A 22,121-nucleotide genomic window follows, 5' to 3' on the forward strand; every position below is an offset into this window, starting at 1 on the left:
TCTCTGAAACCAGAGACTTGGGAGCTGAGCTGGTTTAAGAATATTTCTCACATTTTACAAGGAAGTGCATCTCTGTTTCAATCTCACCTGTCGAACTTTGACAACATATTCTGTTTTCTCTTGGTTGCCAAGATTTCTTCTGTTGGCCTTTTTCTATTGTCTCTCTCTCTCTCTCTCTCTCTTTCTTTTACTCTCACTCTCTCTCACACACACACTATTCAGTCAGACACACAGCTGAGGTGGAGTTGCAAGTGGCTGCATGTGTCCACGACAAAGCATGCAACATTGTGACTGCCAACTTTCTCGTAAACAGGCCACTGCCTGTTTTGATGGATTTAACATGTTTGTGCATCAGGTCATCGTTGAAGCTTTTTAAGCTCAGCTGACCAGAGGTTAATGTCATGCCGTTGTGCTATCGGGTGTGGTTGTATCGGTGTAGCTCTGTGAGTACATGAGCATCTGGCCCCATACCAATATCACTATTGGTGCATCCTTACTTTAAATGGACAATTTTTAACGTGTTAGGCTTGCTTAAGTTGTCTGCAGCAAAATATTACCGATGATATGTGCAGTTTATAGTGTACACCACTGCCACAATAATATAGGCCCGAGCAGAACCAAAGAACTCCAAACTGAGTAAAGAAATTGTGCACCGATTCCTACTGATAGAGACATGTCTGTGGGCTTTTAAAACTCGAAATGTTCTCACACCTCTAAACAAAGAGGCTTTTAATATGTGGTGATGAAGTTTCAGACGGGACAAAAGAGCAGGTCAGAGAAAACGAAGTGAGGGACAGAAAAGGAAAAGAGGTGTGTGTGTGTGTGTGTGTGTGTGTGTGGTGTGTGTGTGGTGTGTGTGTGTGTGTGTGTGTGTGTGTGTGTGTGTGTGTGTGTGTGTGTGTGTGTGTGTGTGTGTGTGTGTGTGTGTGTGTGTGTGTGTGTGTGTGTGTGTGTGTGAGTGTGTGTTTACAAGATTTCTCCTTTCTATCTTTACAGTTTGTTTTTCCAGATGTGATTCATTTAAATAATCTGAGACGTGCACTGACTCCGAATGTATGCGAAGAGTGGGAAAATAAAGAAAAGGTTAAGATCAGGGCGGACACCGCGTAAATCATCTGTCACCATAATAACGGTGCAAAATTACAGTACGGGTAAATGTGCTCTTACAGTACATGCGTTTAAACAAAAGATACATACAACTCTCTCTGAATGCAAAGAAACGTCATCACACTTATATAGATGCCTTTTCCAAATTTAAATCTGAAGGCGAAAGAAGCAGAAACATCTTGGGGGTTTACTTTTTTCTGTTCCTGTAGGGACCAGATTGTAAGATCGTTTAGTATTATTTGTCCGTGAGTTTGAATTTTGGCTGAACTTTACAATGAACAAATGTGATCACTGGATTATATTCGGGAAAGCTATGCTAATGGATGGGCATGTGTTGAGGAGGCTCAAATATCAGGTGGCAGGTATGAATGAGGTCAATGAAGGAGCTCACAGGTATAACAATGTGTGAGTGAGAGTGTGTGAGAGGGAGAAAGTTGACCAGTAAAAAAAAAAACCAAAGACTGAATCACTGCGTGAGAAACAGGGAGGCGTGGTCCAGAGGGTGGGGCCGTGCAGGCTTGGCACCAGCCCTATAAGAGGAGCGTGTTCCTCCTAGGTTCACAGCAACTCAGGAAACTCTACCTACCGTGCCGGTCGTCTTTCAGCCTCATCAGCCTTTCAAAAAGAAGACATGGGCAGACAGAAGATATATTTGGACAAACTGTCCCGGTTCTTCCAGATCCGTAACATGCTGCTGCGCCAGGCCCTGGCAGAGTGTCTTGGCACTCTCATCCTTGTGGTAAGTGTGTGAGCATTCAAGTGTGTCCATGCATGTAACTTACATCGCACTCTCCTGCTCTCATGCTGAAATAGGTCATTACTGCTTTCATTTTTCAAAGCTCTCAAGCTTTAGAGTTTACAATGTTCATAGTGTTAAATTTATTGAACTCTGTACCCTTTCGCAGCGTTTACTTTTCTCTAAGTGCCCTCACTCTTCAATTTATTTGTAATGTTGCAATAGGATCAATTACCCTCTATATGACAGTATTTGTATTCTATAATTTTTTTTGTCGCCGTGTTTGAGAAGTGATTGCAGAAACTCACTTGTAGACCATTCATGGACTTTAAAGCAAACAAAAGGAGGCTCTTCGTATTAGACAAAGAGCGTGGTTGTAGGTTTACTGTCAGAACTGAGTTCACAACAAACAGGTAAGTAACTGGTTGTTCAGGTCAAGACATGTGGACAAAACCATAGTATAAGATAAAACGCCAATATTTGCTTGGAAGGTGGTATCCAGGATCCCGGAGCCGAGACCTCATGACGTCCTATCATCACTTTCCAGTGTGTGAGGTGTTTGTGTGCACGGGAAAGATTATCTCTGTATCACAGGCATTAAACTGCACACTGCACTTTTAAACATCACTCACGTTAGTCATCTTTCACCACAGACTGATGCTTTACAACACTCAAAAGGGAAATCTGAAATGGTAGCTCATAAATGCTGTTTCAGCTTAAAATGACCATTGCTGCATCACAAGCGAAACACTCTTCTTTTGTTCATTGAGTAAAATAGATCCAGACACTTGGCTATGTACACTGATGTATAAACAATGGCTACAGTACTGGAAGAATCATTTTATCTTTCCCTTGTCTTTGCAGAAACCTGGCATTTGGATTAAAATTAGTTTAAAAAAGGTTTGAATACTAGTACAACAACCAGTTTAGTGGATGACCTATGGGCTCCTGTATGGTTTAACAGTACGGCTGTGCTGAGTTTAGTGACTAATTTCTTAGTGAGTAACAAAGCCAGTTATGGAGGCGTAGAAGCATATTACTTTTAATTTGAATGAACATTTTGTTCTGGTGCATAATCCAAGTCATTGTAAAAAAAAAATAATTAAAGACCAACAGAGCTTTGTCATCACTTCAAGTACCATAAATATACAGTATTCATATACACACAGATATGCAGCGGAAAACTACTACTACTTTACTACTTACATAAGTACCGAGGAAATATTTCCTAATTGTTGTTCGTCAAACGAATCAGCATCAGTTATGATTGCTGATGGGCCAGAAAGGTGTGGAGGCTGAATAATTGGTGACACATGATGACGGCATCACGGGGAGAGTCAGTGGCAGAACAATAGGCATACATGACGGACAAAAAGTTCCTTCCTCTGTCAAAGACTACAGAAGTGTCTCTCTCGCTCCGTCATTGTCTTTATTTGTTTGTCTGTCAATACATTTTCTCCTCGTGACGAATTAAACCGAACAAGTAATTGTCGACGAGTGCATGATGGCCTGGAGGGATGAGTGACGTGAGGGCGAGGGTGTGTGCACCTCTTTGTATTGATTGTGGCATTCTTGGTATGTGTGACTAGCTCCTAGCAACATGTTGGGATCAATAAACATGTAATTTAATGCTGAAGAAATGTACTTGTTTGCCACAGGCTGATGGCAATATAGTGTTTTTGAATGTCCTGTGGAATGTATAGTAAGGTCACCTACAGGCAGCGAATGTCTTCGGCTATCCTCCTGTAACTGTTCTGTTAACCCCTCATTGCACTCTCACAACATGCACTTCATTTCCCCTTCAAGCCACTGTGCCCTGCTTTGAGTAGCCGTAGGGGGGTTTCAGAGGCTCTTCCTCCTGAATTTGAAACGATCACACAGGTAGTGATTTAGAGACTGGTTCTAGGCCAGCATGCTTGTATGCCTTCAGCTCCTAAACAATTGCCAAATGTGTGTTTCAGTATAGGCTTACTGCTGTGGTTGTAATAAGCTCCCCGACTGTGCTTAAAGCTGGAAGTAGCTGCATGGATGCGTGACCAGCTGACTCAGCCAATTTAATGTTGGTTGAGGAGGTTTTGTGGAGCAGTTTACTAACTACAACATTAGGACAACAACACACAACGTGTACACAGAGTGAACACACAGGTACTGGCAAATATGAGCACTTCAGAGTTATTGCTCCCAGATTGAGTGTCAGATTTAGAGACCTTCTAGTGGAATGTGATCTGAGTGAGGAAGTTGGCACTTGCAAGCTAATGGGCCATCATTTGTATTCCGATGACTTAGACATTTAGTAAAAAGTTTTTTTATTGTCACACTAGCCCTTGTTTGCATATCATCAAGGAGACATTCACCCGCACTTCAAAACAAAACTAAGCACAAATCTAATGGGCTGTTTCTTTTTTTGGGGTGTTTCAACAGTGTTTTTTATTGATTCTCAATAACAAATAAAAGAGAAAAAGGATTTAGTTTTTTCTTAACTTACTCGTATCCCAACACATTCATCTGCTAAAACAATAATAATAATAATTTAATAGTATCGTAAATAGTAATTAGCGAAATAATGGACACAGAAAATTAATAAATAGGATAGGAAAAGAAGAATTTATAAATAAATAAAATAAAAAAGGGTTTCACACTTTGCAAAATGTACTGTCTGCTCCCCGGGTATGTGTAATGGGGTTTTCCCTAGATTCATACAGTACATAATGTCTCTAATCAAGTTTGAGTGGGAAAGAGTAAGTACAAGTACATTAAGTCATGGGGTTGTTTTATGTAGAACTTTTCCTGTAATGTCTGGCTTCATCAGGGGTGGAAAAGAGTTTAGTCTGAGCCCGGTGATGATGAACTCTCCTCAGGCGCCAGTCCTTCTGAATGTGGTTCCCTCTAGCTAACCTCAACATCTGAGTCCTGCGGTCTAACTGAAAAGCATCCTCATCAGGGGGCTTTAAAGAGCAGCGGTCTATGCATGGACCACACATATTTCTAAACCCAACACATACAGAGAAAACATGGGGACCCACACACACACACACAATCACACAGAATGCAGAATAAACAGTATGGCACCTGCTTGGCAGTATGCTCCTACATTTAATGACAACACATTTTGTAAATCCTTCTTCTTTTGACAGAATCAGTCACGTGCCTGTGAACACATATTTTCCTTCACTCCCTCATCCAATCATGGTCAACACATAACTACATGGCATATGTTGTACTTCTGTGTGTCATTACAAACACAATATAGCTCATTTAATTCTGAGTAGAGCTCATTCAATGGGTTTTTTTTCAGCTGGTTTCACTGATAATGATCACTCATGAGCCTCATTTCAACCCTTGGCTTGGCCTTTATTGACTGACAAGGCACTAAATGTAGTATTCATGTTCTTTTTATTAATACAACACTGGGATACTCAATATGGTTGGTGTTGAGTTCGCAAAACTATGTACTGGAGCATTCAAAAGCCCTGAAGAATATGTATTTTCCTTTTTTTTTATTACACAAACTTCCCATATCACAACATCAGATTACTTTTTCACTTCAACAGAAATCAGTCATGAGCTATTATGTGCAGAACAAGTTATTGAGAACCTGCGTAAACTTGCATTCATTCTCTCCCTTCAGATGTTTGGTTGTGGTGCTGTGGCCCAGCTGGTGTTGAGTGGTGGTTCCCACGGCATGTTCCTCACAGTCAACTTTGCCTTTGGCTTCGCTGCCATGTTAGGCATCCTGGTCTGTGGCCAGGTATCAGGTACAAAATGTTTCTCTAACTAATTAAACTTCTAGGAGCACCTTTTAATCTGCTTTGTACCTTGTATTAATACATCTGGAGTATGAGGCTATATTTCATTAATGTTCATGGTCTGTAATATGTACTGACATACTGTCACCATGTACATTTGCAGGTGGCCATCTGAACCCTGCAGTGACCTTTGCCCTCTGCCTGCTCGGAAGAGAGCGCTGGAGAAAGTTCCCCATGTACTTCCTCTTTCAGACAATCGGTGGTTTTTTTGGTGCTGCTATCATTTTCGGCATGTACTACGGTAAGGGATGACAACTGTGGGGCCATATTATATGGTTTCAACCATTTATGAACAGATTTGTGGTTTATACTTCCTACAGTCTAAGTGCATTATTTAGACAACCTGTCTAAACAAGAACATATTTCATGCTATATGTTGTTGTTTGTATCCCTTTCAGATGCCCTGTGGGACCGTCCTGGGAGTTTTAATGTGACTGGGCCTAATGCCACAGCTGGCATTTTTGCTACCTACCCTGGAAAACATCTCACCATTGTCAATGGATTCTTTGACCAGGTACCTCTTTGAAATAGGAACAGCTGTCATACCTACACTACAGGTGATACAACTCAGGTGTCCAACTCACAATTACCTCTCTCCAACACAGATCATCGGCACAGCAGCGCTGATTGTGTGTATTCTGGCTATTGTGGATCCATACAACAACCCCATCCCCCAAGGACTGGAGGCCTTCACTGTGGGATTTGTGGTTCTGGTCATTGGCTTGTCTATGGGCTTTAACTCTGGCTATGCTGTCAACCCTGCCAGAGATCTCGGACCACGTCTTTTCACCGCTATAGCTGGTTGGGGCACCGAAGTTTTCACGTAAGTGCAGAGATTTTTAAGCATTTTATGCATCCATTGTTAATCTCTATGTGAGCACTCACAGTGCTCACTATCCTTGCCCTTGAGATAAAGTAAAAACAACTTTATAATTAACTATTTCTTGTCACTCCCCAGAGTTAGAAATGGCTGGTTCCTGGTGCCTGTTTTTGCCCCATTCCTTGGCACCATCATCGGCGTGGTAATCTACCAGTTGATGGTCGGCTTCCATATGGAGGGAGACGTGCGTGACAAGAAAAGCCTCGAGGAGGAGACTGTCCAACTCACCAATGTCTCCACCAAAGACAAAACCAATGACAAAACCAAAACCATGCACTGATTGTGTAAAGATCGACACGTTACAGCATTATTCCTTCTAGCCACAACTGGTGTTTTTACAAACTACCTTACCAGCTGTTGGGTTATCTCCCACGTTAGTTGTTTGTGAATAAAGGCCCCTCTCTTGACATTATCATGTAATTGTATTATATTATAGAGAAGGATTGTGTGTAAGTGTAGAGGGGAGAAACACAACTTCAGAAACATAGAATTACATTAATTCTTTTAGGAGATGAACATTTGGATATCAGAGTCTATAGCACTCCAGTTTAAACAGTATTGTATGCTTCATACCTAATGTAGTTTTATTTACGTTTTTACATATATATCTAGAGAGATATTTAGACAGACATATGTTCTGCACAACCAATTTATTTGCATGTTGTCAGTCCAGAACCTTTCACTTTCACTGTTAACATTTGAATTTAGGGAATTGGGAAATACAATGTTTAAAGGTCAACCTAAAAGTTAACATATTGAAATATATTGTACATTTTAAGTATAGTAAGTTATGTGATGCTACCCATGTAGACTACGTCCACTCTGTTGTTTAGAGCTGACACATGGTAAAGCGCAAGCCTTCCCACAACATTATTTGTGTTACCACGGCTATCTAAAAGCAGCCATATTAAAGCTGCGGTCTTTTTACGTGTTTATACACTGACTTTGTCGTGTATAAACACGTAAAGTCATCAGCAATCAAACTTGATCATGTGGCCTTTCTATGAACTAGATGCTTGTAATTTGATGCTTTAAAATATCCGATGTGTTAACAGGTGACAATGCTCTGTTGTGTACAGCACAATATTAACAATCTGTCTTCAATTGTTATGTAGCTCATGCCTATTGTAGTGTACCTTTGTGTATGACTCCTTGGATGGGTACTAAACTTGAACTGATAGCATCTTGGTCGATAGTATGTTGTTTCAGGGGAAATGCTTTGGTACTGATACAATAAAGTTTTTTTTTGATGAATGCGGATCCTGTTACGTCGTTTTTAGGGTTTAGTGTTTGTTACTAAAACGTCTCATTTTGGGAGGGGGTGGGATGTAATCAATCTACACAAGGGCACAATTAAACTGGACACACCACACTGTAAACAAAAGTGTTCAGTTTGCAATGCTTGGGTCAGATGGGGTAGGGTGAGCAACAAGTGGGCCACTTCTCGGCTCAGCAGATAGAAATAATTAGTTTCATTCCATTTAGTCTTCAGATTCATTATTTGTTTTAAATAAATAAACTTTGTCCATAGATGATGTGCATTCAAATGAGAACAGAGTTAAGAGAATGAACCAGCAGTTAAGAGCTAAGTAGGAAACAAGACCACAGCCATCGCTCCATTCACTCAGCTGTGCTCTAATAACGATTTCATGTTCCCAAAAGGAGACCTGCTCCATCATTATGCAGTGCAAAGCAGTATTTTGCACGGCTATTTAAAGGCCTCATTTTATTTCCAAGCATACCTCAGTATCCACAGACCAGGACTGGGCCAACGTCCCCCAGTGTATATATCAAATCAAATAAGCCCTGTTCTTCTATGCCAGGAGTTCATTTTGATAGAAACTCCTGCCTACATTCCATTTATCAACAAAGTATGGAAACGACATGAAAATGTGAATTTCAAGAGAATCACACAAAGGGCCAATCTGTTCTTGAAGAGTTAGTATTCTGGCAAGCTGTTGAAGCTGTATGTGTCTCTGCGCTGTTGTCCCTCTTCCCTCTGTCGTAGCTCTGCCCAGGTGCGCTGCATTGCTCAGCGAGGTGCACCTGGCCTGCAAAGGAAGCGCTTAAACGCTCTTCGGCCAGCACCAGAAGCGAGAGAGGCTGCTGGTCTTGCTGCCTCGCAGCCTAGGATTTTATGTTAATAAAAGCCATGAATTTAAATGGTTTAAAGGTGTTTTCTGGAGTTGATTTGGGTCAGTGGTGGAGTTGTTGTTAACCCAAAAGTGCTGCCCAGTGGTGTTTTTATATGTAACAAAATGCCACGACGGAGAGACCAGGACACTAACTGAGCGAGAGAGAGAGAGGAAAAAGCATTTAAATCAACAAATCTACTACGAGTCGGAATTAAGATTGCACTATTCTATCATCAGAAGCCTATGGCTGTCCCAAATATTTCAACGTTTTGATGCTTCATGCATAACGTTAACACTGAAATTATTATTGGTAATACCTTTGGAACTGGTTCACATTTTCCACAGTTTAATACCTTTTTTCTCCACTTGTCGGTTATGCTGCTCTAAGGAGAGTAAAAACAGTTTCATTGCATTATCCAGATGACTCCCACTGCTCTCATGTTTCGCGATCCTCTCAGAAAGATGTTCAAAATCTTAATAACCCGCCTTCGACCAAGTACCATCTCCACCAAAATGCAGACATGGAAAACAAGAGTGCCGTCTTTTTTAATCATTAATAATAATAATCTCTCTGACTCCAATGACCAGCCATCGCTCAGCGTAAAATAAGCCAGTCTGAATCATCCCATGAAGGCTTTGAATAAAAAAAAGAAGACCCCTTCTTACCAAAACAGAATGCTTTCATGCTAAACCTCAATATAGCATTTCACATACCACGTATATTCCTTTTCATAGGATCTGGAACTGGGTATACCTGTAAAATCTCTATCATATCCCCTGGGCCAGCTTGCTCATGCCAGAGTCTCATCAAAGTATTTGCACCTGGCTATATTTCAGTATTGCATAACACACTTTCACAGAAACAATAAGCTGATAAATATGTGGGAAACATCAGTAATCTTCTCCCTTTTATTACTGAAATACAAAGAAAGAACAAAATTAAGACAGACAGAAATAAAGAAAAAGAAGTATGTATAAGATGTGAATTGTAAGTTGTAACAACTTTTACCATATATTTTACAGAGCAATAAAATCTATCTCACACAGTTGTATGGAGTGTCTGGTTAAGGCTGGTAACACTAATGGCCTGTTTTGTTGTACATAGTATGAAACACCTGAGGGAAGTGATAGTACCATGTGCCGGCCATGTGTGTGTGTGTGTGCGTGTGTGTGTTGTGTGTGTGTGTGTGTGTGTGTGTGTGTGTGTGTGTGTGTGTGTGTGTGTGTGTGTGTGTGTGTGTGTGATAACAGCGTTTTTTACTGTGAAGTTGGAGTAATTTCCAATAACGGACAGCTACATCAACATATTCATATACTCTGAAAAACGTAATATGCATTTACAATCACTCAACAGCCAGTTTTACTTGAGTGAATCACAAACTGCGGAGCAGTGAACAAACCCCCCATACAATATCAAAATCACCATAGTCGCGCACACACACACACACACATACACACACATACACACACACACACACACGTACACACACACACACACACACACACACGCACACACACATACACACGCACACTCTCTCTGTTAAACATATGAGCAATACTTATTGGTCAATGTATTGCTTTGATTGATTTAAACTGTATATGGTCCACATACACACACAACAAAACAAGCTGATATGGACAGTAGAGGTATCTGAAAATGGAAATCCTATGGAGCATGCAACAACTCAAAAGTCAACACAGTGACACACACACACATAAGCACACATAAGCACAAAAAAAGATATAGAGTTGATATATAAGTTGATAGTCAATATGTATTAATTGTCTTGTTTTGTGGAAAGGAGATAGTCATCTCTCCATGCAAATCATTGGGCCAGCAAAATACTAAGAAAAACACATCTTCGACAGAAATGTATTTTTGTTATGATGCAATTTATGTTTTAAGATTGAAAACATATTTTTATGACATCCTCATTGAAAAGATTGGTGTTTTTTTATATTTCATTTACTTTATCTTGTCAGTGTCAATCAATGCCCTACATATTGTAACACAAATAACAAACATGTGTTCACAAGATGCTAGCATGTTTCTTTCTGGAATTTGGAATTAAATTGAAGAGTATTCATTGTGCATTGCTGAGGAGGAAATAGAGGATGTTCATAAGTCTAGGGCCCTGAGAACACATCTGTTTATTGTTGCCCATGTTCCTTCCTCTTGTCTTTTCCCTTTCATCCAAGTCTCAGACTAAAATGATGCCCAAACCACTTCACAATGCAAAGGGATTTTTACAGTCTGTCGCTTAAACATAAGGTGATATGAAGGTCAAGGCAGCTTAATATATTCCGGTAACGGCCCCTGGTGGTATGAATGTGATGCTTAAGGATGAGCAGGATATAACTGTGCTAACTTTTACAGAGTCCAGACGCTGAGAAACAATTGTTCCCCCAACGAAATTGTGCACTTCTCTCAGGTTCCAACACAAAAGCACAACAACAATATAGTTAAGAGCATAGATAATTCCATCAATGCTACTTGAAAAAAACTGAAACAAACAGAAAGACCATACAATAATTTACCATAATGGATTTGCAAATGTAGAAACCATTGTTGGGAAACTGTGACACCAGATATATGATCTGCCAGGTCTTCTAACACACACCTCTTTTTAATACAGGTGTCTCTACCACTCTCTTCTGGCTCACCTGCAAACAGAAAACCTGTGCACAACCCTGGAGGTATTTGGACAGGGATACAGTGACTCTGATTTTTGTCTCCAGCATTGACAATGTGGTTAAAGCTGGAAAGGTGCTTCGGGGTGATCACATGATCCAAATTAAAAAAAACACAGGTTGTGGGGGTTACGATCCCAACACTACTCACACAATATGTATGTCAACACCCAACACTAAAACTATAGCAAACCTGGAATCAGCACGTTATCCTCAAGGCATCGTTTTGTTTAATATCCAAAGTGCTGGAGTACAAACCCCAAAACATTAAATAAAACTAACGTTCACACCCAAATATGAGCTGCATTGTTATCTGTGTGGCAGCTCAGTAAAAATCATAAACCTAAGGTAAATGATTTGCTTGCAAAAAAAGAGAAAGAAAATAACCTCCTTCTTCTCATCTGGCATGCGGATGTGGTTTAGACGGGTGTGGGGTGCCATGTCACATTTAGGGTGCTGTGTGTTGTTTATTAAACAGTGTGCCCTTTCATTAGGATAAACACTACCAGCAGGGGAGACATGGTGTCAGTTCTATAGGTTTGGTGAACAAAAAAATGTCCATTAAAAGCACATATAAGCAGGTTTACATGGCCATTCTTTCCTTCTGGCTTCCCCCAAACACATATCTGCTCATTATTGTTATAATGAAGGAGAAATTAAATGTACCTCCCCAACAACACCTAGGCCTCTCCCAAAGAACAGTAAAACAGCCTTTGGTTCTCCGTTGTAAACAGACTTCTGCTGGGAAGTTTCCTTGCCACAGGGAATGCCATGTTCTCGAGAAGCCTCATCAACTTAACGTTTCTGTGATTACTGAATCCTTACAGACTGTCTGAAGTAATTACAATAAATGGTGCTTTGTCAGCAACCTTTCCCCACTCACGCAGGATAATATTAAACTATGGGGGGGCTGATGCAGACTAAACACTAAAAAGCATATGCTTTAGATAACACATCATGTCACTGTCGTCATAACAAGTTCAAGGCAATTGTATCCTGTTTATACATCTCATTTTATTAGCAATTTCCCAATATAAAATACTTTTTTGTTAAAAAGACTAACACATTAACCACAACTTGGTGGTCTACCAGGTTGACAGACAAATACAAAAGGTCAATGATAGTTGACAAAACAATCTCCAGTCAAAAGCTGGTTCTGCAGCTTTCAACTACATTGTCTTCACAGTGAACTTTGAAAGATAAGAGATCCCAAAAGCGCTCAGAAGAATGGAAAGTTTAAACATCTACAGGTCCACGTCAATTGAGCAAACTTCCTCCATAGGTGAAGAAGGTGTGCTGAGGTTAAACGCTCACGTAGACCTTGAGTGGAGATTGTTTCGTCAACTGCGGTTTCAAAGGTTGAGAATAAGCTGTCAACCTCAAATCAATGTGATAAGCACGGCCTTATTTCACAATTTTAATGAATACATGTTTATGTAGTGTCAGTAAGCAAAGTGCATTACAGTATTGAATTATACAGTGTCACACTATTGACATTTCCTATGTACACTAGGTTACGATTTTCTCTCAAAACATCTTAACAACTTCCAACTAACAGTGTTTCTCGCAAAACACAACTGTAATTTTATTTTCCTAAAATAATCCCGATGTGGGTGTGAGTCTCAGGAGCCGAGGTGTGTTTTGATATGTCGTTAGGCATGTTAAGTCAAAATATATAATGGGACACCTGAACTCATCCCACAGCTCAACAATATCCTTTAGGCGTAGGTAAAAAGAAAGAAGATTAGTTTCATAGTTTCATAAGTATCTATCTAACTAAAGCCCTATTGGTTACTTAGTTGAGCCCTTGACTTGTCTAAAGTAAGCCTACAAAGGATGTCTGAATGATTTAACATTAATTTACCGTCCTTTCATCCAACAAGGAATCCCTTTAATCTTGAACACCAGAAGACGAGACTTTCAAAAGCTTATCGTCCTGCTCACACACTTGTTCTACTCTGACAGCTTCACAACACAGCTTGTATGTTCAAAGTCAAACAGATCTGATCCATGAACTCTCCTTCTTATGAAATAGCCTACACCACACAGTCCCCCCCCGCCCCCCGCAACAGTCTAAAAACATACAACAGAAAACACACATTAATCTTGCACAAGAAACCACACTGTGTCCAGAAATGCCTAAACGTACAAGCTTCAGGCCTCGTAGAGTGGAGTAACAGTGCCGTCCTTCCACTCGATCAGGATTTCTCCCCGTTGTAAAGTGGGGGAGGAGTGTGGGAGGCGCATGGCATGCTGGGTCAGCGGGGCTCTTTCACTGGGCACCGGGGACCCAGGAACACTCATCTCAGGCCTCGCCGTGTATGACTTCAAAATACACACCACCTTCTTCCTTCTGGCACAGCAAGACAGAAGTGACAGAAAGTGGGTGGAGGTACAATATTTTGCTTTGTACAAAAGGCTCTTTGGAATGTGTTGCCCTAATGTTTCTTTAATTTTCTCTAAGTTCTTTAAAAAATAAATAAAAATCAAAGCAGATTTTTATAGAATGTGGCTCTTCCATATTTTATATAAAATGTACATTGGAGACTCACATTCAATATGAATCTAAGCATAGTTTTCATATTAAGTGTTATGTCTTGTCAGTGCCTACTGTATTGTTGCTATAGAGTTTAAATGAATGTGTATTGAAATATCTCACTTCTTCTGATTAAGACTCAAGAAACAAAAATGTACCCAATTTTCAAAGACAAAAATAAAATTAAAAAAGCAAATCCATAGCTGGTACCAGTAAAACTTTGTCAATTTTACCATTTAAATTATTAATTGATAAGTAAATTGGTAATACATGTATGTAATTTTGGTCAACTAATCTTTCCTAAAGTAAATCTATAAATTAAAAATGAGGACCTTTCTGTGTGTTGTGTGTGTGTTTAACACTCACCTGTTGGAGTAAACATTGAGGATAAGAATCACAGTCCCGAGGACCAGAGCCAAAGAGCTTAGTACCAGCATGGTTATCTTCCAGCCCATTCCTGTACACATCCACACAGACCAAGCAACCCATCCCTCATTTTACACAGGCCCCATTTGAAATCATATTTACTTCTTTCTAAGTTACCGTTCTTGTTCAAGCACTTGCTAAATGTCTTTTAAGACTCTGAAACTCCTTTCGCAAACATTGCAACATGTGCACCATAAACGTTGCTCTGTTTCACATTCATCCATCTCCACCTAGTGGGGGAAAGGTATCTGCATCTTTTCTGAATAATTGACGCAGCTGTTATTGTCTACTATTTCAGTATTTAGGGATTCAATATTTTCACTGAAAGAAATGGCTAGATTATTGAGTTTAGTCAAGCAAATTTACCATAGTCCATGCTGTAGAAAACCATGGTGGGATCGGCAGGGGATTTGGTGCTCGGGGACGAAAGAGGCACATCCACTACAGGATATGTTTCTGTGACTTCCACTGCCATCATACCTTCAACTAGAAGGAAAAACAAAAAAGAAACAACTCAACTGGAGTGCTTGGCTGCCTTCCCGAATGAAGGAAATATTGATTTGTCAAAAGTGCACTTAAATAAATTCAATCATCACGTTAAAAGCAGGCATGTGGTAATCAAATCCAGAGGTCATGGCAAACAACATCATGTTATTAGGACCAATATCTAATATATCATGTGGACTTTTGAAACACGTGAGTATTTTGGGTTTTGTATGTTTAGGCCACAGGCTACAGTTTGCACACATCACATTTGAAATGCCAATCATTGTGCAAAAAAAGGCTGTTTTGCAATAATGTGAACAACTTGCAAAGGTTTCAAAATATCCGTGACTAAAGTAACACATCACAATGGGAAGAGGGAAATCATGTAGAGACTCGTTGTTGATGCATTTAAAGAAATCCAAACATGCTTTGAGGATCAGCAATCTTTTCAATGACCAGAGAAATTACCAAATTCATTATCCATTTCATGATTTCATGTTTGCTTGTTTGTTCTTGTTTTCATTTGTTTTCAAACTTTTATTTCAGATTCAAGGTCCAGATAGTACAAAACATTTAATAGAATAAAATACATACAAAATCCCAAGTAAAATACATAGACCTATGAATGCCTTATAAATAGACAGCTGTACCAATGTCTTCACAGCTGGGACTGGTAGCGCGTAGAACTAAACTTTATGTTTGATGAAACCAAGATTTCATTTTCGGAGTCATTAACCCGGCAGATAAATTTATACATAAGATTTCTTAAAACAGCTTGGAAAGTATTAACTCCTGCAGCCACAAACATTTTACTGACACTACTCCTGTAACAGTTCAGCTCCACACCTTCTTTCTTTTAATAGTTGTTTTCATTTGGTCTGTCTGTTTACTAACTATCATGTCATTCCAGATCCTGCTTCACACCTGATCATCTCTCATTCCCTTCACCTGGTCCTCATGCCCGTCTCACCTGCAGCCCATTCCCTCGTTAGTCCCTCACTACTTAGGTGCCCTCACTTGCACTTGTCCTCTGCCAGATTGTCTTGTGTTTTCCAACCAAGTTCGCCAGCGTTTAGTAGTTTGTGTCTCTGTTCCTGAATGTTCTGTTCCTGAATGTTCTGTTCCTGCTGCAAACTCAGCAAAGGATTATTACTTGTTACCTTTGTTTTGCGCGTTGTGCTTGGGTCCCTGGTCTTCGCTCCGTGACATCTCTGTCTCTTTAGTAATATTCTCATGACATCATTATAAGCTACTTGAAGTCTCTGTAAGCTTGTCTTTTTGTAATTAGACCACAAGTGTGCAGTGTAGAGAGGTGTACAATATGCTCTAAACAGAGACATCTTCACTCAATCTGTACACATACAGGCTTATTGTAATATTGACCAAAATCTTAAATATGTATACTTCACGAGCATGAGCTGATACAACTATCTGGTTGGAAATTAGAAAATCAGTCTAAACCCCATACTATTGAAATATGGTTCACAATAATGTCACATATTTACACTGTTGATAAAATCTGTATTTGAGGGGGGTATAAACTGGCAAATCCTTTAAGGAAATGTATGTTGCTTGTATTAGTCACATACTGTGGGAAGACGGCATTTAGTAAACAACTGCTAATGAGGAACTTTAAGGTCCTTACATGGTTCAGCCTTTATATCAGAGATGGCACTTGGAATCATCCCAGGTTCCAAGGATTTCCCCAGATTGTGGTGAGGTCGGTGTTGGTTGTCTCTCCCATTGCACAGTGTCTGATTGTCAAGTGTCCGCCACCTGCTGCCAGGCTTGTAAAGAAGATTAGACATTGTATGTTCTTATTGAGTATACATATTCTACAATATGCAATATCCCTAGTTCTTCGATCATTTTAAGTAGACTGATTAAGGTACTATCAGAGAAAACCCCTTCTGGTCCTCTAAAATATGATTACCTGCTTATGTTCCCTCGAAAGGAAGACCAAAGTGGATTCTTGTGTTGCACTAAGGTGCAGCCCCCTCCCTGCCAAAGTGAGCTGGCCTTTCTTGGAACAGAACCACGACTGGCTGCTCGCCTCTCGGCCTGTGTCCTCCGCTGCCACCCGGCCACCAGTGTTGTCACCTTCAGCCCGGGCGATGCAGGGCTGCAGGTAGACGCCTTCATACTGCTCCCCCGGGGCCGTCAGACACTCCCAGGTGTGGTGGTTGCTGAGGGCCTGGCTCTCCGGAAGCCAACGCCATTCCTGTAAGGCTGAATGTGGGCTGCACTCCCCCAGAGATACTCTGCCTCCTAAACTCCCACGCTGCACCTGCAGACATTGGACCAGCAGCTTGTTCTGAATCTTGAAGCCTGACGTCTCTGTGGAGGGGACGCCAACAAGAACAGAAAAGAAAGGGCATTGTTCAAGCTGTTATAATCCTCTCAGCCATTGTTGTTATATTTGAGCATGGAGTTTATACACTTAATTAAGTTACTTTTTTTTAGTCAGAACAGTATAGTTCAATTAATAATGTGATATATATAATATTTATATATCATATTCTGCAACCTAAGGAGTTTACAATGTACTATTTTAGCTTTCTTTGCAAACGTGTGTCGTTAAAGTACCACTAAAGAGGTTTGACAAGTCCATGTCCTACTAGTGGGCATACAACGGCAATAGAAGCACACAGCACGCACTTGATTTGTATCGCGACACAACTTGTTCAATGTAACGTTTCAGGCCAGAAGCTGCAGAAGCGAGCGCGAGCTAACGCTAGCGGACAACTTTTGAGTGTTTCGGCCCACTCGCTCGCTACAGACACGATGTAGACACGAGTGCACGGAGACGTCGAACACGTACACGTGAATACGGTTCGCGGCCGCTTCCCTTCGGCTGCGCACCGCTGTCTTCTCGTCTTTTAATTCCGTCCCCGGGACTCTCGAAACGACCAAAAGTGCTTTAAACCGTGCGGTTCAATCGCGTGACGCACCGTAACCGCTTTTTAACTTACCTTTGGAAAAGTCGAGGAGGAGCAAACAGACACACAGCAGCCTGCTCCCCATGGCGATGACGGCCGCGGATACTTCGGGGTCTCCCGTGGCAATGCAGCCCGCATCTATTCAGCAACAAGTGCAAGTGGGCCGGGACTAAAGCGTATAACCTCCCTCTGTGCAGCATCCATCAGGCGGTTAGATGAATGAGGATCCTAGCATTCCTCCTCATAACTCTCTACTGGGGCATTCACAATTCAACATTTTAGATTTCCTTTTAAATGCTGGTAGGAGGCCCCGGGGAAGACCGAGGACACGCTGGAGGGATTATATCTCCCGGCTGGCCTTGGAACGCCTCGGGATCCCCCAGAATGAGCTGGAAAGTGTTGCGGGTGAGAGGGAAGCCTGGGTCGGCCTGCTGAACCTGCTGCCACCGCGACCCGACCCCGGATAAGCGGATGATAATGGATGGATGGATGGATAGATTTCCTTTTAAATGCTCTGTCATTAAGCAATTGCTTAACCTGAAGGATGCTTTTTGTGTTGTGCTATTTCTACTCTCCAGCTGCAACTATGGTGGTCACTATGTATCCCCATGGGCCATATGTTTATGCTGTGTTCATTTCTTCAACACATTTCTTGTTTACCACTATGACAGGCAAGCACAAGTGTTTACAACCTGTGTGCTACCGCTCCATGGACTACCAATTAGATCCAAAGAGCATAAATCTGTTATAAAGGAGAAGACAGTGTCCCAAGCTGAATAGGATAGCCCACTCCTTACTTTGACAAACGGGACAGCTTTTGGGGCCCCGCATGGTCACATGATGTTTTTCTCTGTCACGATGCACCCCAAAGTATGTGAAAGACCTTGATCAACTTAAACATATTCAGTGGACTTACAATGATTAAACCCTTAGTCTCAAACAACATCTATTTTTATTCTGATAATATTTAAGACAGAATTACATCAAATATTAAACTAACAAATATTTCAAAGCCATTAAAAAGACACACAAAAAAAGTTCCCTTTTTGCCTGCAATTATTACTGTGATCTCCAAGGAAAACCATATCCCTATATATGGCATGAATGAATGAAAGAATGTGATAAAAGTAAGGAACCTGATTACAAATATTGTTTTACTAAACAAACAATTTTCCACCCTAAAGTGAAATGACTGAGGGGCCCAGATATATCATTTTGGTACTACATGAGAACACACACACTTGTACATATGAACTATTTTTTAGACATTTAGCTCAAAAGTAAATGCTAAATAGTAATAGAAATACAGAAAGTATTTTCACGTTTGTTCTTTACAATATAAATAGCTCAAATGCCCTCAATATCTGTCAGTATTGTTTAAATCAAGATTATTTGTTCCTTTTGAAGCTCAGTTTGTACTGAGAGGGCCCTAATGAGGGGAGAAAAGGGACAAATAAGGTGGAGGGTCTTCTCCCTGTTGAAACAGAGGTGGAGCAGTCGGGGTTGGGTACTGCACTGAGGATGAAGGTGCCGTTGAAAAACCGAATGGAGCCGCCTGTTGTGGCCACTGATTATTATATCCACTTGATATGTAATTTTGGGTGGGATCTGGTGTTGGGTACCCATAAGCTGGGTAACCATAAGCACCTGGACCTGCAGGTACAGGATAAGGTCCAATAGGGAAGGCAGGTGGAGGGAAGTCGCTGTAACCTGGGGTCCCAAAATCTCCGGCTGGGTAAGGCCCCACAGCGGCTGGGTAAGGCCCCACAGCCTCGCCAGGCTGAAGGGCAGGGACACCAGTAGGAACTATGACCAGAGGAAACACCACCGTTGGGTCAATAGCAAAACTGATGTCCAAATACACCTGGGAAAGGCAAACATATGAAACACCATTTATTTATTTCAATACTACAGTGCCGTCTGATAAACATGATACAGTTTGATATTTTACTGGAAATGTTTGTACAACTTTTGTAAAAAAAGAATAAAATCATATCTGCTGTTGTGTGGTTGTGGTGTTTTACATTGTTGAAGCGTGGGATTTAAGACAATAATTGTCTGTGCAATAGTTACATAACTGCCAATATCTGCAAACCAATGCAAATACTAAATGTATTCGTTGATGTAACATCTCTATTACATTATTACATACCTTAAGGTAATGGTGAACTGAGATGATTTCACAATTATGGAGAGTGTGGATGACATCGCCTGGAACCTTTAACTGGCAGGAGAAAGTTTCCTCTGAATTGGGTGCAATGGTCTCCCCAACCATTTTGCACAGACTTAGGTCACTGATTTTAGTGGAGGCGTTGGCACGGTACACTATTCTTTGCTGTAAACTGAATTTGGTCCTCATTTGTTTGGAAGAGGAATTGCATATTTTGCCAACAGCAGACACAGTGTCACCTACAAAAAAAAATAACATCTGTGGATATGTAGTTTTTTCATTAACAAATATCATAACACAATAAAAAAAAAATCATACATTGCACATAATGTAAGTATGTATTAAGTAAAGTGACGTTACCTGGAGAGCAAACGTTTGTGTTAATGGTAGCAGACATTTGGACCTGTCCGTCGGAGAAACAGCCCATCTTTTTATCCACTGAACCAGACTGTGGCAAAATGAAAGTTTAGGAGAACATATTGCCATCTTGCTGGTAAACGTTGGACTCGCCACTCCACAACTGAGAAACTCATACCATTTCCTGTTTATTCAAGCAACTGGTTTGTGGTTCTTTGTTCCTGTGTCACACCCTATTTCAAACTATGATTAGATAGTAATTCAGTCCTGCTGACTGCTTCCTATTATATTATATAAGTATAGGACACTGCTCTTATGTAATAATGTTCTCCATTCCAGACTTCATTACACTTTCATCCCTAAATCTGCATTGTTTCCTTTCCGTTATTTCCTTTCCAGCTGGCTCTTTAGTCATGTGACTTAATATCTTGAATATTTGCCTTTCAAATATTTGAATTAGTTTGTAGTGTAACTCGTGTATCAAATGCACACCATGTATCAGTGTAGTGTCGAACTCACCATTTCTTGGCCAGGGTGGGAACAGGACTTTGAAACGAAGTTGAGCTCTTTTTGTACCCCAGAAGGCAAATGCCAGCTCCTGGACATCTTTGCTTCGAGCATGTAGACAATCTTTCCATGAAACCCCTTGAAGGCTGACGGCATGTCCCTTTTTTACGAATACACATATTTGTAAAAAACAAACCAAGTAACCCTGCTAGATGCCAGAAATGTACACTTACCCCTGTGGGATTGTGAACCGGAACTTAAAGATATGATCTCCTCGTGGAAGTACAGTGCCTGCAAAATAACAGAATGATTAACACTTCCTGTGGGAGACCTGACAGCTCTTTATTTGCTCAGTTGGATGTCTCCACTGTATATTGCTCGCTAAATACAATTACGAGATTTAATTTAATCCATGGCTAACAACATGAAATGTATACAGAATTAACCATACAAGTAGATATCATTAATTCAAGATAGAGATTGAAGCATTTGCCAGACATACCTTTCTCATCCTCTGCAACTAAGTACTCTTTGAGTTTGAAGTATCTCCGGTGCGCATTGTAGGATCTCGACTTGTCCCCGGTGCCTTCTTTCCAGTGGACGCGCGCCTCGCCTTTGGCTTTCACGAGCAGCCCCTTCACTTTGATTTCTTTCTTCAAAGTGAAGGTGACTGTGCCTGCGACAGTGTCTCCTTGAGAGACAGTGTCCTCTTTGTTTAGAGCTTCATAAACCAGATTGAAGTCCTTGATGGGAGACATTTTCCACGTAACGTTGCAGGTGTTTCCCTCAACCGTGTCTCCGCACGGAACGACGGCTGACTGCTACTTCCTGCTATCTTCCATCCGCATCTGACATCTGGCAGGGGCTCCGCCAGAAGAGTGAGCTCACAAAACAAAAACAAAGAAAGCCGAGACAGCGGACTGTTGTGACGGACTATAAAAGTTATTATTTGTAAATTGTGTATTTTGTGTCAGAACTAGCGAAATCATTCGTAAATCAAATGAACGAGAAACAATAAAGTACAACGTGGTTGCTGAGGTTATGTAACGATAAGGGGCTCAGACGTCAGCTGACTGTCGTAATAACAATGGGCGAGCTCAGCTATTGTAGCCCCGGACTGTCGCGTGCCACAGACTAGTGTGATGGTAAATATATAGCATTGCTTATGATACAAAGGTAGAGCATACATTGCATAGAGAATTGGTTGATGTAAGCAGAAGTGACTTGGAGGATCAGGGCCAGAGAAGACAATGGGCCTCAGCCTTGAGACCGCCTGCATAGCTAACAGGGATATGAACAGTTCTCTATGATTCTCAGTAACTGGTTCAGACTAGTTTAGACACTG

At 40.8% G+C, this 22,121-nt stretch overlaps 3 protein-coding genes across 4 annotated transcripts; 1 reads left to right on the forward strand and 2 right to left on the reverse strand.

The window, feature by feature from the left end:
* The first annotated feature begins 1,683 nt into the window (after positions 1-1,683).
* On the forward strand, positions 1,684-7,787 carry LOC117736646 (aquaporin-3-like). Its single transcript, XM_034542113.1, has 6 exons — positions 1,684-1,846; positions 5,472-5,598; positions 5,753-5,890; positions 6,048-6,163; positions 6,255-6,472; positions 6,608-7,787. The coding sequence occupies exons 1-6, from the start codon at positions 1,739-1,741 to the stop codon at positions 6,807-6,809; spliced, it is 909 nt and encodes a 302-aa protein (XP_034398004.1). The 5' UTR covers positions 1,684-1,738; the 3' UTR covers positions 6,810-7,787.
* A 4,561-nt stretch (positions 7,788-12,348) lies between these two features.
* On the reverse strand, positions 12,349-18,138 carry LOC117736314. Its single transcript, XM_034541565.1, has 6 exons — positions 17,776-18,138; positions 16,737-17,140; positions 16,449-16,590; positions 14,684-14,803; positions 14,258-14,348; positions 12,349-13,708 (listed from the first exon to the last, which is right to left on the reverse strand). The coding sequence occupies exons 1-6, from the start codon at positions 17,825-17,827 to the stop codon at positions 13,510-13,512; spliced, it is 1,008 nt and encodes a 335-aa protein (XP_034397456.1). The 5' UTR covers positions 17,828-18,138; the 3' UTR covers positions 12,349-13,509.
* Positions 18,139-18,152: 14 nt separating this feature from the next.
* LOC117736313 (arrestin domain-containing protein 3-like) lies at positions 18,153-21,854 on the reverse strand. 2 transcript variants are annotated; one of them, XR_004609961.1, is made up of 7 exons: positions 21,279-21,854; positions 21,010-21,067; positions 20,789-20,936; positions 20,273-20,360; positions 19,895-20,151; positions 19,087-19,606; positions 18,153-18,655 (listed from the first exon to the last, which is right to left on the reverse strand). XR_004609961.1 is itself a non-coding variant. In XM_034541564.1 (6 exons), exons 1-6 carry the CDS (start codon positions 21,532-21,534, stop codon positions 19,172-19,174), a joined length of 1,242 nt encoding a protein of 413 aa, XP_034397455.1. In that variant the 5' UTR covers positions 21,535-21,854; the 3' UTR covers positions 18,683-19,171. The 2 variants fall into 2 exon arrangements, 1 of the variants encoding a protein (XP_034397455.1); XM_034541564.1 differs by lacking the exon at positions 18,153-18,655 and having other exon boundaries at positions 18,683-19,606.
* Positions 21,855-22,121: the final 267 nt, after the last annotated feature.

The sequence above is a fragment of the Cyclopterus lumpus genome, chromosome 9 (assembly GCF_009769545.1).
Source record: "Cyclopterus lumpus isolate fCycLum1 chromosome 9, fCycLum1.pri, whole genome shotgun sequence".
Classification (NCBI taxonomy): domain Eukaryota; kingdom Metazoa; phylum Chordata; class Actinopteri; order Perciformes; family Cyclopteridae; genus Cyclopterus; species Cyclopterus lumpus.

Bases quoted from the DNA above. Each gene is read 5' to 3' on its own strand.
- LOC117736313 (XM_034541564.1), bottom strand. From the start codon at position 21,534: ATGTCTCCCATCAAGGACTTCAATCTGGTTTATGAAGCTCTAAACAAA. The intron at 20,152-20,272 runs GTAACGTCACTT...TTTTTTTTGTAG, and splicing joins CACAAACGTTTGCTCTCCAG to GTGACACTGTGTCTGCTGTT. The intron at 19,607-19,894 runs GTATGTAATAAT...TGCCTTTCCCAG, and splicing joins CAGTTCACCATTACCTTAAG to GTGTATTTGGACATCAGTTT.
- LOC117736646 (XM_034542113.1), top strand. From the start codon at position 1,739: ATGGGCAGACAGAAGATATATTTGGACAAACTGTCCCGGTTCTTCCAG. The intron at 5,599-5,752 runs GTACAAAATGTT...GTACATTTGCAG, and splicing joins GGTCTGTGGCCAGGTATCAG to GTGGCCATCTGAACCCTGCA. The intron at 6,473-6,607 runs GTAAGTGCAGAG...GTCACTCCCCAG, and splicing joins TGGGGCACCGAAGTTTTCAC to AGTTAGAAATGGCTGGTTCC.
- LOC117736314 (XM_034541565.1), bottom strand. From the start codon at position 17,827: ATGGGGAGCAGGCTGCTGTGTGTCTGTTTGCTCCTCCTCGACTTTTCC. The intron at 16,591-16,736 runs GTAATCATATTT...CTTCTTTACAAG, and splicing joins TTTCGAGGGAACATAAGCAG to CCTGGCAGCAGGTGGCGGAC. The intron at 13,709-14,257 runs GTGAGTGTTAAA...TTGCTGTGCCAG, and splicing joins CTCAATGTTTACTCCAACAG to AAGGAAGAAGGTGGTGTGTA.